Source organism: Phytophthora cinnamomi (assembly GCF_018691715.1).
Source record: "Phytophthora cinnamomi strain GKB4 chromosome Unknown Contig56, whole genome shotgun sequence".
Classification (NCBI taxonomy): domain Eukaryota; phylum Oomycota; class Peronosporomycetes; order Peronosporales; family Peronosporaceae; genus Phytophthora; species Phytophthora cinnamomi.
In genome coordinates, this window is record NW_027150989.1 from 672,625 (window position 1) to 686,661 (window position 14,037).

Consider the following 14,037-nt stretch of genomic DNA (forward strand, 5'->3'; position numbering starts at 1 on the left):
CACTTGACCGGTCTGTTGGTTTTGAGCCCCAGGATGCAAAAGAAAGAATGCGAGTATGGAGACGAAATACGGCCAGCGATCAACACATCCAACAGGAAACATCAAGTGCTCCTGGTGCTTTGAGCTTCGAGACGGTCCCATTTTTACTGTTCGGTGTCCCCGTTGTTGGCAACTCTGCCGAACGTGTACAGTACCTGTACAAGTATTAATACATGTAGCACCTGTACAGATGTATTTACGGTACTATCCCGTTCAAATTCTGCAGTGTGGCTTTCGTAGCACTGGTTGACTCTGTACCTACAGTGTTGGTCGGTACTGTACAAGCAGGCAGGCAGATAGCAGCAAAAACGCTCACGTTTCGGTGAAAGCGAAGCGGCTGGAAACATTTTCTAGGCTGTACCTAACTTTAAAACAACTCACAGCGCTCTCACTCTACATTGTCTGCTCTCGTCGATGCGGTGAGAGAGGCAGTGAGAGAGGCAGACCAGCACAACAAATCGTGCATGCACAGCACAATATCCATACAATTTCCTTGTATACGAAGATGTCGCATGGGGATGGATGTCATGGTGACCGCTCCACTTGGCTGGGCCCCCTTCGGCGACCCCGCGGTTTGCTTCGCTCGCGCTATAAAGATAACATGTGCTGACGAGTGCAATGCGCGGCTCGCTGGAATGCTCGTCGCTGGGCCCGCCTTCGCAAATACCGCGCGGCCCTGCTGTGCGGGCACCCCCCGCGGGTTTGCTGCGGCTCCGCTCCTCGCAACCGCTCGACTTAGCTGGTTTGTGCCGAGTCGCATTTTATTGTTCGTTAAGGGTCATATGATGTTTATGATATTTTCTCCGATGCGATACTACGTGTACATGTAAAGTATCATGAGACGGTGCACTTCGTGAGCAGGTACGGTGTCGCCGCTTTGTGGACGACCGTGCAGGCCCAAACGTTGAGCCCTTTCAACGAAGTCAAGAACACGTTTGACCTGCAAGTTGCGGCGCAACTTCATGGCCTACTGACCAGGCTCTGGGGAAAGGTTGCGTCCGCACAATTTGTGCGGCACAAAAGGAGCAAGATCGACAATCGCGATAGGCACCGGGATAGGCGTGAGGCACGCCGTGATGCCATCATCGCGCATGTGACCACCCAATTGGCCAGATCAGTTCAACTACGTGTACTGGTACACCGAAAACATGTACATGTAGTATTAGTGCATGTAGTAGTGCATTCAGTTCCTCCTAAACAATGGAATTGACGTCTATGAAGATACTGTAGTTGGGTGGAAATTCTCTGGATTTTATCCAGAGTAGTTGGGGCAATACAAGTGCGCGTACTAGTCCCTATATAATCGCAGATCCCTGAATCACTTATAAGATGGCAAAGCAATAATGTATCGAGACTAACCTGCTAGATTTTATACATGGGCGGATAACATATTATCCAGTGCGTGTTGCTTGAGTCTTTTACGGGCGACATTCGCGTGACAAGATAATCTGGATGTTATTATGCTTTGCAATGCGTTTGTCGTTTTCACCTTGTGATTTGCCCGAGTTATAATATCTGGCGCCCGATATAAAAACAGATGGTCACTAACTCGACCAAGTTATTTTCACCAGCCTCGATATCGATCTCGTTTTACGCTATCTGTGGTCGAATTGCCGATACAAAAACGCAATTCGGTCCGATTTATTTTAAATCGCGATGGCTGTGTACGGATTATAATGCCGCGCTTTATAAATACAGTCTTTTGCCTGAATAAAGAACACCTGATATATATTCAAAGCCCAAGGTCATCGGACTATACAGGCAAAATGCTTGAGCCACGAAAACAGCAAAAAACTAAATTATGTTAATTGAGAATGAAGCAGACCGGTGTGTTGCCAACAGTGCTCAATAGTCTCAGCGGGTAACTCCCGCCATGCATCCGCACACCACTGAATTCCTCGAAGCATTCCTACCTTGTAGGGTTGATCGTTGCCATTTTCGATCTCGTCCAGCGCAAAGTGCATTTTCTTAGTTAAGACATTGCGTTTTACCCGGAATCGTTGTAGATACCATCTAATTGGCGGAATCCCCTTCTTGTAGCAGTGCAAGTGGCTACAACTTCAGCATCAGAAACAGAAGGTTATCAGCTTTTACCTGTTCTTTATTCAGGCAAAAGACTGTATAATACATGCTATTGGACACTTACATCTGGACACTTGACGAGTGGTCGGCAGATCGCGCTGCCGATCTGTCGAAGCACCGCAGTTTCCGAAAACCTTCATCGTGCGCAAGTGCAGAATGTACTCTCTCGACTACCGTTGACGAGCCGTTTTTCTTATGCATGTGTGTGGAATCTGTATGCAGTATGTAAGGGATACATTTGGGCCTAACGTGCGAACACTGCAGCGTTGGTACAAGTTGTTTTTGACCGATGGTGTGGTTGATGAAGGAGGTCGAACTAACCGCTCGTCGCGTTGGCCGAGTGCCGTGATTACCCGTGTTCGAATGCACGTGAAAGCCCACCCTACATTTATTTAGAGGAGCTACAGCAGTTCATACGAAACGCTTTTCCAAAAGTAAAATTGTAGTGTAGTATCAACATGTGGTCTTACATGGCGGAGCAGCTCGCGCCACAGAGAAGAGGAAAGCCCAGTGATGCAGGAGCCGCTCGTGCACTCACAGACGAAGCTAACGAGCCGTTAAACACGTCCAACAGAGCCGTACCGGAGTAGCAGTGGCGGGCGACGTTACCTCGGTGTCCTGAGAACCAACGATGCGCTCGTTAGATTATGTAGGAAGAGGTGGTGCGACTTACCTACACCTGGAGGTCGATTTACTACAGTCGTGCACCTCTAATTCGGCACCGGTATCAGCCTATAGCCTGCGAGATCTAATGATAACGCCCGACTGGCTGCGCAAGTACCTCTGCCCATCACCTTCAGATGATTAACCTCAACGATTTTTTTCCCTCTTAAAGGAGGGATGACACTTTCAAGGATCTCGTTTCAAATCTTGGTGCGAAGACCATCAAAACAAAAGCTCAGTTTAATTTTCGCCGCAAAAGCCGTGACACGTCGACCATCCTCCTACGTCTAGTTGACTCTCTTTCAATTAGCCTGAAGGTCCAGTACCACGACAAGAAGGAAGACGCCGAGCTCGACATGTTCTCCATCGGAATTGCATACACACCAGTGGAATCCTCTTTATGAAATGGCTGTCTGAAGGCTAGCGTGATCTGTATACGAAGGCAATCCGTATTTGTTAGTGCCACAGGAATTGTGTCAAAGACTGACATGGGTTTCTACTGAGTTAATGTAATAAATCTCAGTGGTTCCACTGAAGCGGCTGTTTCTGGTCTCCTTGTGTAATTGGTGGCTTCGCAGCTTTGATATGGTCCACCCTGCCGAATTAGAGGTGCACGACTGTACCATCTCGCATTTTTATGTCGTCGAATTATTTTATCTCAGAGATCGATCTAAGCCCTAAATCCGAGCGACAAAATATCTGCAAACCGCAATACTTGAAGCGCATACATGTAACATGAGGAGGGGGGGGGGGGGGGGGGTACAGACGGGTGTGTGAATAAGGAACGGGTGTCATCCTATAACCTTAAAAACCTAATGGTATGCAATTCTAGAGGGAAGAGCTTGAAGCACTGACATTGGCCATCGCCATTCGCCAGTTGGGCCTGCTGGCAGAGCTGGGTTTTGAATCTGGGCGGGAAATTCGAATTTGACACGAACAAGATGGAGCGGCAAGCACGGAGAATGCGCCTCACCAAGCAGCAACAGCTCGACCTCTGTGCAATGCGCACCCGCGAGCCAACGTGGAGCCTCGCGACGCTAGGAGAATGGGCTCGGGAGAAGTTTGCGCTGGACAAGGCGCCGGGCAAATCATCCGTCAAGAGGATCCTGGACAACGAGAGCTCGGTCAAGTGCATTGCGGTCGACTTTCGCTGCCGCAAGAAGGTGCCGCGGGCGTCTATGGTGGCCCTGGACTCCTGCCTCGTCGAGATGGTGCTGTACGCCGAGGCAGTCTGGAGACGGTGCTGCGAGCTGGACCCCTTTGTAATCGAGACATCGGACGCAGTCACGTGGTGCAGCAACGCGTGGAATGCGCTGGACGCCGACACCAACAAGTCTTGTTGGCGCCACGCGTGGACCGGACACAGATTAGTGACATAATTAACTAAATCAAGTATTTTGTCCCATCAGTGGCAATTTATGCCCTCTAATTGGCTCATACCTCTTGAAAGTTGTTATATATCAGGCGTTCCCCCCGTCTGTACATATCCGCACGTCTACATGTGTACGTGTAAAACAAACGCACTACAAATAGATCAATGTCATTCTCGGTTGATACAATCCTTCGACTCCATACTCCATACCCCCTCCCTAACCGAGGCTGCGTTGTTCGATCATATTATGATCTCCCGCACGCCCGTAGCTGAAAGCAGGCGTCTCCGTGCGCAGCTATTCATGCTTTTTTGCCAAGTCCCAGTAACGCCAGAATTGCGTGGCTATTAACAGCCATCTCAGGGCCACTATCCAGGCTCTCTTGCCAGGTCCCAGCAACGCCACGTCACTTCTCGCAGCAGAAGAGCTGGCCGGTGAACGCCGGTGTGGACAAGATCATCTCCGCGCTGGAGCCCGTGCAGGTGTCGTACCCGACGCTGTCGACGGCGGACCGGATCGAACTGGCGGGCCACGTGGCCCTTGACGACGCCAGCAACGTGACCATCGACTTCGTGGGTGCAACCAACAGGAACGGCACGGAGATCCTGACCCCGCGCGAGTACTACAACTCGACACTGATCTCCGTGCTCGACAACATCAAGATTCTGGGTGTGTCTCCGTACGAGGCGGTGACTCTGGCTGGCCGTTCGCGCAACGTGGCACAGCAGAAGGCGCCGGGCTATAGCGGCTCGTACAGCAGCGACTCGCTCACGCTATCGAACGAATCATTTCAGGTGCTCCTGAACGAGACGTGGACCGAGGTACCCGTCGGAGAAGGAGTACAAGGCGGGGAGCAAAGACGTGTACATGATGGACACGGACCTGGCGCTGCTGGCGGCACCTAATCTGAAGGAGGCGGTGCAGCGGAGGAGGGCGTCTTCAAGGCTTGAAGTTCAAGCACGTGTTCTCTTCGGCGTCATGACAGCCGACCACTTCAAAGCGAGCAGCTACTAAGCAGGGCGGCGGCGCGTGTAAGGTGTCCCAGTCGATAAATGCAGTTGACCCTGCACAACGCAGTGCAAGTGCGGTAGCATAATTAAAGCGAAGTTTCTATGATCCACCGGTTGCTTACCTTTCTTTCATTCATTAGCGTGATGGCACTCTTCTCACTCGTAGAGGTTCTGTTCACAGTGGTCTGCATAGGCGCCGTGGCCAGGCGCAATGTGAGCCAATGTGTATTTTCCGCGTGCAGTGTGCGTAGTGAACGGAACAAGCGGAAAATGAGTTTTCCTGATGAATGAAGGCATTCAGCTCTAATTCTAGACAACCAACCGCTCTTTTCGGACAAGACTCAAGAGGGTATAACTGCCGGAGTTTTGGCCAGCCGTTGAGCGACTCGCGTCCTCTCAGGCAGAGTTCTCCTAGCAGTCATGGTTCATTTCGGTTCGAGCATCGCAGCGAGCAAGTCACGCATCGTACAAAGTCTCTCGCGACAGCTCCACGCCGCCCAAGCAGCAGCCTTCAGCCTCTGGGGCTTCACTGCATCAACGCTTGCAGAGCGCTCCTGATTTTTAACCCGCCCACCATCCCATTGGGGCTGCCATTCGGCACCTTGCCTTCCACGCAAGGACCCTTGTGACAGTGGCCCATAACCGATATGAATCACTTTGCCCCCAATGCCTGTATGATTGATAAGGAAAAGTTACTCTGTTTTGCGCTTGCTGAGGAAGGTAACCGGCTCTTTTGGGGTCAGCGGTGATGTTCGCGACCACAACCACCAACTTTGGGATCGCCCATTCACGCCAACACAAGAGGCACTGGCAGAAACAGAGAGGCTGTGTAGCTTAGAAGCATAACTTACTTCATGATAAGCTTCCCCGTGCTTTAGCACAGCTTAGTTTAGAATTGGTTACTTTTGAATTTAGAATCGGTATGCTGCGCCCATAGCCGAATCAATCGCATACCGATAAAAAAAATGAAAAAGGTACGCTTAACTTGTCCGTGGTCCTGAAATTCTCTCAAGCACAACCGGTAGGTTTGTCTTCCGTCTAAAATGTATTGCCCAAGCAGCGACCCAATCGTAATGAGCGGGATACATATATCCCGATGCATGCAGTTCTTTAGTCATGTGCCTCAATTCGTAGCACCCAGCTCTGGAATGTCCATTGAAATATCCATGTTTGTTTTTTTAAGCGCCACCCAATGTGGGTGGTAGCCGAAATTGCAGAAGAAGAAACCCTATCAACGTATCGCCCGCAGCATATACTACTACTAGTAGTATCTAGTTCTCTGTAAGCAGCCTAATTTTCTCGACAATAGGAACAATGTAAAACCCAATGAAGTGCACGCGTTTACAGAAAAGGTAACTATTCGTATATATATTCTAATTACCCCAGGGAACTCGTGCGTTTTTCTCCTTCATCCTTTGTATCACCTCCAGCAGCTTTTGCTTCGAAGCGAAAGCTGCAGGTACCCTGGGGTCTTCTCGCGGTTTCGGGGTCATGTAATCCTTTCCGTAGGCCTCCGTCAAAAAGAAATTTGGGTCATGGACCGTATCGAACGGCATCCCATTGATCGTCACCTGAGAAAACGGCTCCACCACATCTCCAGGAAGAAGTCGGCCATCGCTTCCTTCCAGCTCCTCGACATTCCATTTTCCATTGTAGAGTTTTGTCATCTTGTACAGATCCACGTACGGGACAGAGAACTTCTTGGTTATTGGCAAACTTGGATCATACAGACGCCCAGCCAGCGGGTGAGTTGGCGCGACACACACTCGCCAAATATCAAAGAAAAACATGTGATAGCCCTTTTGCTTGAGTGCCTCCTGCAACTCATAGCGAGCCTTGAGTTCGCCAACGAAGCCAATATCCGTGTCCTCCGTGAAGGGGATCATCGACCCATTTCGAACAGCTCCAAGAAGTGAACCAAACGTGATCAGCGGCGTGTTCCCTGCCGCTTTGAGCTCCTCGTACACTTCCACCAGCAGCATGTGCAGTACGCTGGCGTAGCAAGTTGAGTTATACGTTGGGTGGGAATTGAGCAAGTCCATGCGATCGGCAGCGGTGCAAAATGGAGTGTCCTTGCGTCCGGAGATCGGCAAGCAGTAGCCGAACTTCATTTGAGACCGCCATTCTTCCTTACACAGCCACGAATGGTTGCCGCGGAATGTTGGCGCAGGTACGGCGCTTTCCTTCAGCATCGTGTAGAACCTGTGGCCTAAGCTGGATTCGATCGTGCTGGCGTTCACGACCCTGGGTTTGCAGGAGTAACTTGTATCTTGCTGTATAGCTTCTGAGGCGTGCGAGAGTATGTTTGCCTCCATGACGACATCGCAAACTGCAACCCCGATCAGCATGAGCACAAAAACTGGAATGACTGGTGCCCACGACTTGCAACCGAACAGAGTTCGTCGAAGCCCCCTAGATGTGCCGGTTGACTCGTGCTGATCTGCGTCGCTGCCTTTCTTGTCCATGTTTGACTTGATCACCCAGTTGCAAAAGGAGAAGTGAGTTGCACGACGTGGTGGCCAAAATCGAGGGTGAGACCTTTGTACAGTACTAGTACTGTACAAAGTTCTATCCGGTTGTCCGGCAAAAACAGACGGTCTGGAGTCGATCCCAAGGATAATGATAATGATTACTTTTAAGCATTGCACGCATATGTGCTGATGGGTACACCAACATGTGCACAGGTGCATGTACAGTACCATGGGCGTAAATACATGTACCTATATGTATGTACACTACTTCGAAGCAGCGCGTACTGGTATTCCTTTGCTGCTGCACGCACACCGTTGGTAAAGTACTAGAATTGCACTAGTTCTTATCCAACCAACCAAACGAATTGTACAGGCACACCTCCTTGATTGAGCCCATTTAACTGACCACGCGTTCCCTTTCAGACTAGGATTCCACCGGACTGTATGAATTTCGCTATCGTGGCAAAAACCTCTTTATTCTCTAAATGATCGCCAAGATTGGCGCTTCAACTCTCTAAATGGCCTCGTCGTAGTCTAGTGTTCCTCGAGCCTTCACATCCATTTCTCAACCAACCACCTTCCTCCTCAGCCACGCGAGCAGTGCTTCTGAATTGGGGCAACCGATATTAGTGCTGCGATTTCTATCATTACTCCCCTGTCACTACATGTACAAATGTTGGGTATGGTGTTAAAACTGCGGAGGGCGATGTAGAATGGCTCGAAAATCGCGGACAGCCTCAAGAGACAGCAAAAACAGTACGGTTGCGATGCTGGCAGCCAGCATCGCCACCGTACTGTTCTCGTACTACATATGTACTCGTTTTCTTTTAGCGTTTTTAAGAGTAAACAAAAATGCGAGGAAATAGGTACTTCAAGTCAGACGTCACTAGGTAGCCAAGGAAGAGCGGTGGAATCGCACAGACAGAACAGGTAAATCCACAGATTCTAGGGTGAACCGCACAGAAATACCGATATACCTTCCACCGCCCACTATTGAAAGTGTGCTGGGGGTTGCACCCCCAGACCCCCGCAGTAGAAAAACTAACTCCGAGTTGCGGCAACGGGTCCGTTCGCTGGAATGCTCGTCGCTGGGCCCGCCTCCGCAAATACCGCGCGGCCCTGCTTCGCGGGTACCCCGCGCGGGTTTGCTGCGGCTACTCTCCTCGCAACCGCTCACTACCGTCTACTATTAAAGCACTACTTGTCCCATATTTTCACAATCTGTGGATTTCACCGATTTGTCTGTGCGATTTACAGTGCGAGTCAAAACTATAGGACCACCCCTCTGCACCCTCATAACTCAATCAATCTTTATCATTTTGAGGTGGGGGTTCGACAGTAGTTGTGAAAGACGCTGAGAAAGACCTGCTATGCGCTAACACTCGCGTTTTTGCACTTTAACGGGTGGCTCGTATACATACTGTACAAGAAACTGGTTGTGCAAGGTCGACACAAATTAGGACCACCCCATCCCAATACAAAATCCAATATTAACCGTAACCCCGTACAAGGCGATATGACTAGAGATTTGTAGTGGGCATGCTTTCGGGTGCTCGCACGTTGACACTAGGACTCTGGGAGCTCGCTGTGACAGTATCCTAGCACTGTAAATAGTGTTAGCTGTAGCAGTGGAGCACGATATAGCCTCATAAGCGATATTGAGCGTGAAGCGATCGTCAACGTAGATCTCAGTGGTAAGTCAGCAGTATCCCTATGATTTGCTATAGAACGATCAGTGAATGGGAGCCTCAGTCGACAGCAACTCGTACTTTAAAATCTACGCCTCAGTCCGACACCCAGGTTCGCGTCCGAGTGCACTTAATAGGTTGCTTGTAGGATCGCGAGTAACCGTCGTGTTCTGCACGAGCTAACGCGTCTAACTAACTGCCGAAAGTATGCCCACTACAAATCTCTAGTCATATCGCCTTGTACGGGGTTACGGTTAATATTGGATTTTGTATTGGGATGGGGTGGTCCTAATTTGTCGACCTTGCACAACCAGTTTCTTGTACAGTATGTATACGAGCCACCCGTTAAAGTGCAAAAACGCGAGTGTTAGCGCATAGCAGGTCTTTCTCAGCCTCTTTCACAACTACTGTCGAACTCCCACCTCAAAATGATAAAAATTGATTGAGTTATGAGGGTGCAGATGGGTGGTCCTATAGTTTTGACGCGCACTGTACCTTATCTCTGCTGGCAGCCAGCATCGCCATCGTACTGTTTTCGTTCTGGCTGCCAGCATCGCCACCATACTGTTCTTGCATAATGTACTACATATCTACTATACTAAGCCGTGCTAAAGCACGGAGAAGCTTATCATGAAGTAAGTTATGCTTCTAAGCTACACAGCCTCTCTGTTTCTGCCTGTGCCTCTTGTGTTGGCGTGAATGGGCGATCCCGAAGTTGGTGGTTGTCGCGCGAACATCACCGCTGACCCCAAAACAGCCGCTTACCTTGCTCAGCAAGCGCCAAAGAGAGTAAATAAGTTTGGTTCACATTGCGCTGGTGTTCTGGCGGCTGCCAGATGATGCCCCCAGATGATAAGCATCAGGGGGATGGATTCATGTAAACAAGGATGATCCACCCATGTCGATGGAGGTGATATCTCACCGAGGCCGTAGGATATCACACCTGGGTCATGGAGGCACGTGAGGGCGCTGTGAAAGCGCCTCGAGCCTCGTAGGGAACATTCACAGTCTCGGTTGCATTTTTTCTAAGCAGGCTAATTCATTCACTTTGCAATTTCCTCTTTTGGCCACGAGTCCCCGGTCGCGAACGCCAGGGATACAGAACAAAGCTAGCTTTAGTACTGTGTACTAATCGCAAAGGACCTAACTGTGCAAGTGGACTGCTGTGCAAGTTTTCTCTCTCCGGCTGTTCAAGCTTCTCTCTCCGGCTGTGCAAGTCGACTCGTCGCTGTGCAAGCGCTTTCCTGACTGTGCAAGTCGCCCTGAACCCCCCGCTCCGTGATGGCCGGGTTCACACTTTCTAACGGCGAGGACCCGCCGGTCGAGCCCCTCGCCCCACAACTCCCCGTGGAGGCTGACGAGGGCCAGCCTGCAAGCCTCGCGCCGACCACGGCGGTCCCGCCAACCCAAGGTGCCGCTCCCCGTCGTCCCAGAGCACGCTCCCTGTCCCATGCTGGTGGTCCCTTTGTGCTGCCGCGCCGTGATTATTCCGGCGACGAGGACGTCGACATGGTAGACGTGAGCGGCGAAGCCAACGACGGGTCCGCTGAGAGGAAGGAGGAGGCGCCACCGAGCAAACGTGTGCAGACCATGACAACCCTGCCAACCCCACCGGTGTTTCGAGGATCTACGGCTCAAGACAAGCAGATGTTCATGAAGAAGTACGAAGCGTACTGTCGGCAGCTCTCCGCCTTGGAAACATCATTCTTTCGGCCTTTCCGCATGCCTGTGGGCGCGTGTGTCGAAGATGAACGTCGCCGCCTCATCGCGCTGTTTGATATCTGCAAGCCCCTCGATGATATTACGGAGGAGGACTGGATCGACTACTTTTGGGAAGGGCGCATTGCGGGTGGGCTCGATTTTGACAAGGAGAAGGCGCTTATGAGCACCAAGCTGAACATGGACGTCCAGTTGGCGGACGCGGACTCGCGTGTCTCAAAGCTCGCGCACGAGATGTACCAGCTTCTCGAGAAGGAGAACATGGAGTGGATGGTGGAGAGGGAGCCGAAGAAAATCGTTAGCTACCTTTCCGATGCCCTGGCTCCAGATCAATTCCGGCGCACGGTGAAGAACGAGCTAGCGCGGGAGTCGAATAAGCCGCTCACCAAGAACGTCGTGGCATTTATCAAGTGGTTGCGCACCAGCTGCAAGGAGTATGTGCGCTGGGAGCCCCGAGCAAGTCCCAAGGCTCCATCTACGGGCAAACCGCCCGCTAAGAAACCGATTCCACCTCCAACCAAAGCTGCCCCCACAAAAACACCCCCGACAGCGCGTCGCAAGCGGACCTGCCTGAAGTGTGGCAGTGAAGAATACCGGGTGAAAGATTGTCCCCGCGCTGGTGCAGGGGAGGCGGAACAGCTCTTGCGAGAATGGCGGGAGAAGCGCGCGCCACCGGCCGCCGCGCCCGCTGAACCTGTTCACCACGTCAAGGCCCTACAGCTTCAAGAGGTCCCTCTGCAAGCCGGAAGTGGGTGCCTGGCGCGCCTTGAAAATGTCCTCGACTTGGACAACGTGCTACTGGATTCAGGAACGGATGTCAATGTGGCTAGCCGGTGGCTGATACACGAACTGTAGGATCGAGGTGTCGCTGTGCGGGAGGAGACCTGCAGTCCCTGTACGTTGGCTTCGATGGTAGTCATTTTGAAGTCACGAAGCGTGTCAGGTTCGGCGCTATCCAGGTCCAGACAACGGCGGGCCCATTGCTACTCCGCAACACGCCTGCTTGGGTGTTTGAGCATGAGAAAGAGAAGCATACTTTGGTGCTGTCACGCCCGGTGATGGAGCGGCTCGGCTATTCAGTGGATGCTATCTTGGCGCAAGCGTGTGACACCAGCCGCGAGTGGGATATGCAGGATATCAGTGGAAGCGACGGGGGTGCAATCCATCTCATTCGAGAACCTTCCTTTCAGCACGCACCGCCAAGAGCCACCGAGATCAATGACGCCGAGCTGAGAGCGGCGACGCCAGATATAGGGATTGCGGGTGACAATGCCCAAGCGCAGGTGGCAGCGATTTTAGCGGACCGGGTCGTCGAGGCTGCGGACGCTGGATTAGCTCCTGAGGAAGTCGAGCGGCTGAGAACCATACTGCAGGACTACCAGGATGTGTGTCGCGTGGAGTTTGGTCGAGATCCTCCAGTACGCGTAGAGTCGCTACGTATTCGGCTTCGTGAAGGTGCCACTCCTGTGAGGAGCAACACACGACGGTATCCACCAGCTCACATGGCATACCTTGATCAGCATGTACAGGAGCTGCTAGATAACGGTCTGGCGTTCATTAACCCCTCGAGTCGCTGGGCATCCCCGCCGCGTATTGTTTCCAAGAGCGATCCTGGGACCTATCGAATGACTGTGGACATGAGAGCCGTGAATGTCAGGACGGAGCCAATCCTGTGGCCGATGCCTATCCTGGAGGCCGCCCTCGGATTGCTGGAAGGATGGACCTGCTACTTTACGCTTGACTGGTTTCGGGGCTATTGGCAGTTGTCACTGGACCCCGCCTCTCAGGAGATGTTCTCTATCATGACGCATCGCGGCATTATTACACCTACTAGGGTGTCGATGGGCGGGATAGACTCGGTTGCCTACTGCCAGCACGTGGTTGAGGAGGTATTCCGACCCGTCCTCTATAAAGGGGTGCTTGCCTGGCTAGATGACATCCTGGGCTACGCGGCTGATCGTGTTAACCTGCTGGAGGTGTTGGAGCGCGTGCTCGCGGCGTGCCACTGAAATTACATCCGGGAAAGTGTCATTTTTTACTTCAGGAGGCTAAATGGTGTGGAAAGTTGGTGAGCAAGAAGGGTATCCGTCACAGCCCTACGCGAGTGCAGGGCCTGGTCGAGATGCCAGACCCCACAAATACCGGCCAACTGCAGCAGCTAATGTGTGCTATCAACTGGATGAGACAGCATAACCCGCAATATGCGAACCTCGCTGCACCACTACTGGCCGTCGTGGACGCTGCCGCCAAGAAAGCTGGAAGTCGAAAATTAAAGCAACTCTCCAAGGTCTCTCTCTCTGAAGTTGGCTGGAATCGCGAGCATGTAGATGCTTTAGGCGTAGTTCGCGAGGCTATGATGAAGATGGTGCCGCTTGCGCACCCGGATCCCACACAAGCCGTGTGTCTGTTTTGTGATGCGTCGCAAGATTCGTGGGGAGCCATCTGTACCCAAGTATCTGAGCAGGACCTGGGTAAGCCGTTGAGTGAGCAAGACCACCTTCCTCTTGCATTTCTAAGCGGGCGATTTACGGGGGCACAGCTCAAATGGCCTACGATTGAGAAGGAAGCCTACGCGATAGTCGAATCTGCGAAAAGGCTCGAGTACCTGCTACTACGTCCAGGAGGTTTCCATCTCTTCACGGACCACCGGAACCTGGTGGGCATGTTCAACCCGTTCGCAACTGATTCCAGCATGCAGAGGTACCAAGCCGACAAGGTGCAACGCTGGTCAATGACGATGACCACCTATCGGTATGACATCGAACACGTTCGTGGAGAAGACAATATTTGGGCTGATCTGCTCATTAGGTGGGGTAGTCCACCGACGCCCATGGGTCAATCGGTCGCTCGAGTGCATCAGGTCGTGGTTGTGCCGGCGGTATCGCCACTCACGGAGAATTCTTTTGAGTGGCCAACGTTTGCCGAAATTTGCGCCGCGCAGCAGCTGCAGGAGTCAAGGCCTGAGCATGTCACGTGGGACGAAAGTAAGGCATGT

General features: G+C 51.9%; 3 protein-coding genes across 3 annotated transcripts; 2 read left to right on the plus strand and 1 right to left on the minus strand.

Annotated features, from left to right (window-relative positions):
* Nucleotides 1-778: 778 nt before the first annotated feature.
* Nucleotides 779-5,059, plus strand: IUM83_14874 (Catalase/peroxidase HPI; the record flags this gene model as incomplete). Its single annotated transcript, XM_067939649.1, has 3 exons — nucleotides 779-781; nucleotides 872-900; nucleotides 4,531-5,059. 3 exons carry the CDS (start codon nucleotides 779-781, stop codon nucleotides 5,057-5,059), a joined length of 561 nt encoding a protein of 186 aa, XP_067787995.1.
* A 1,478-nt stretch (nucleotides 5,060-6,537) lies between these two features.
* Nucleotides 6,538-7,629, minus strand: IUM83_14875 (voltage-gated potassium channel subunit beta; the record flags this gene model as incomplete). Its single annotated transcript, XM_067939650.1, has 1 exon — nucleotides 6,538-7,629. The coding sequence occupies one exon, from the start codon at nucleotides 7,627-7,629 to the stop codon at nucleotides 6,538-6,540; it is 1,092 nt and encodes a 363-aa protein (XP_067787996.1).
* Nucleotides 7,630-10,604: 2,975 nt separating this feature from the next.
* On the plus strand, nucleotides 10,605-13,051 carry IUM83_14876 (DEAD-box ATP-dependent RNA helicase 36; the record flags this gene model as incomplete). Its single annotated transcript, XM_067939651.1, has 2 exons — nucleotides 10,605-11,875; nucleotides 11,959-13,051. 2 exons carry the CDS (start codon nucleotides 10,605-10,607, stop codon nucleotides 13,049-13,051), a joined length of 2,364 nt encoding a protein of 787 aa, XP_067787994.1.
* Nucleotides 13,052-14,037: the final 986 nt, after the last annotated feature.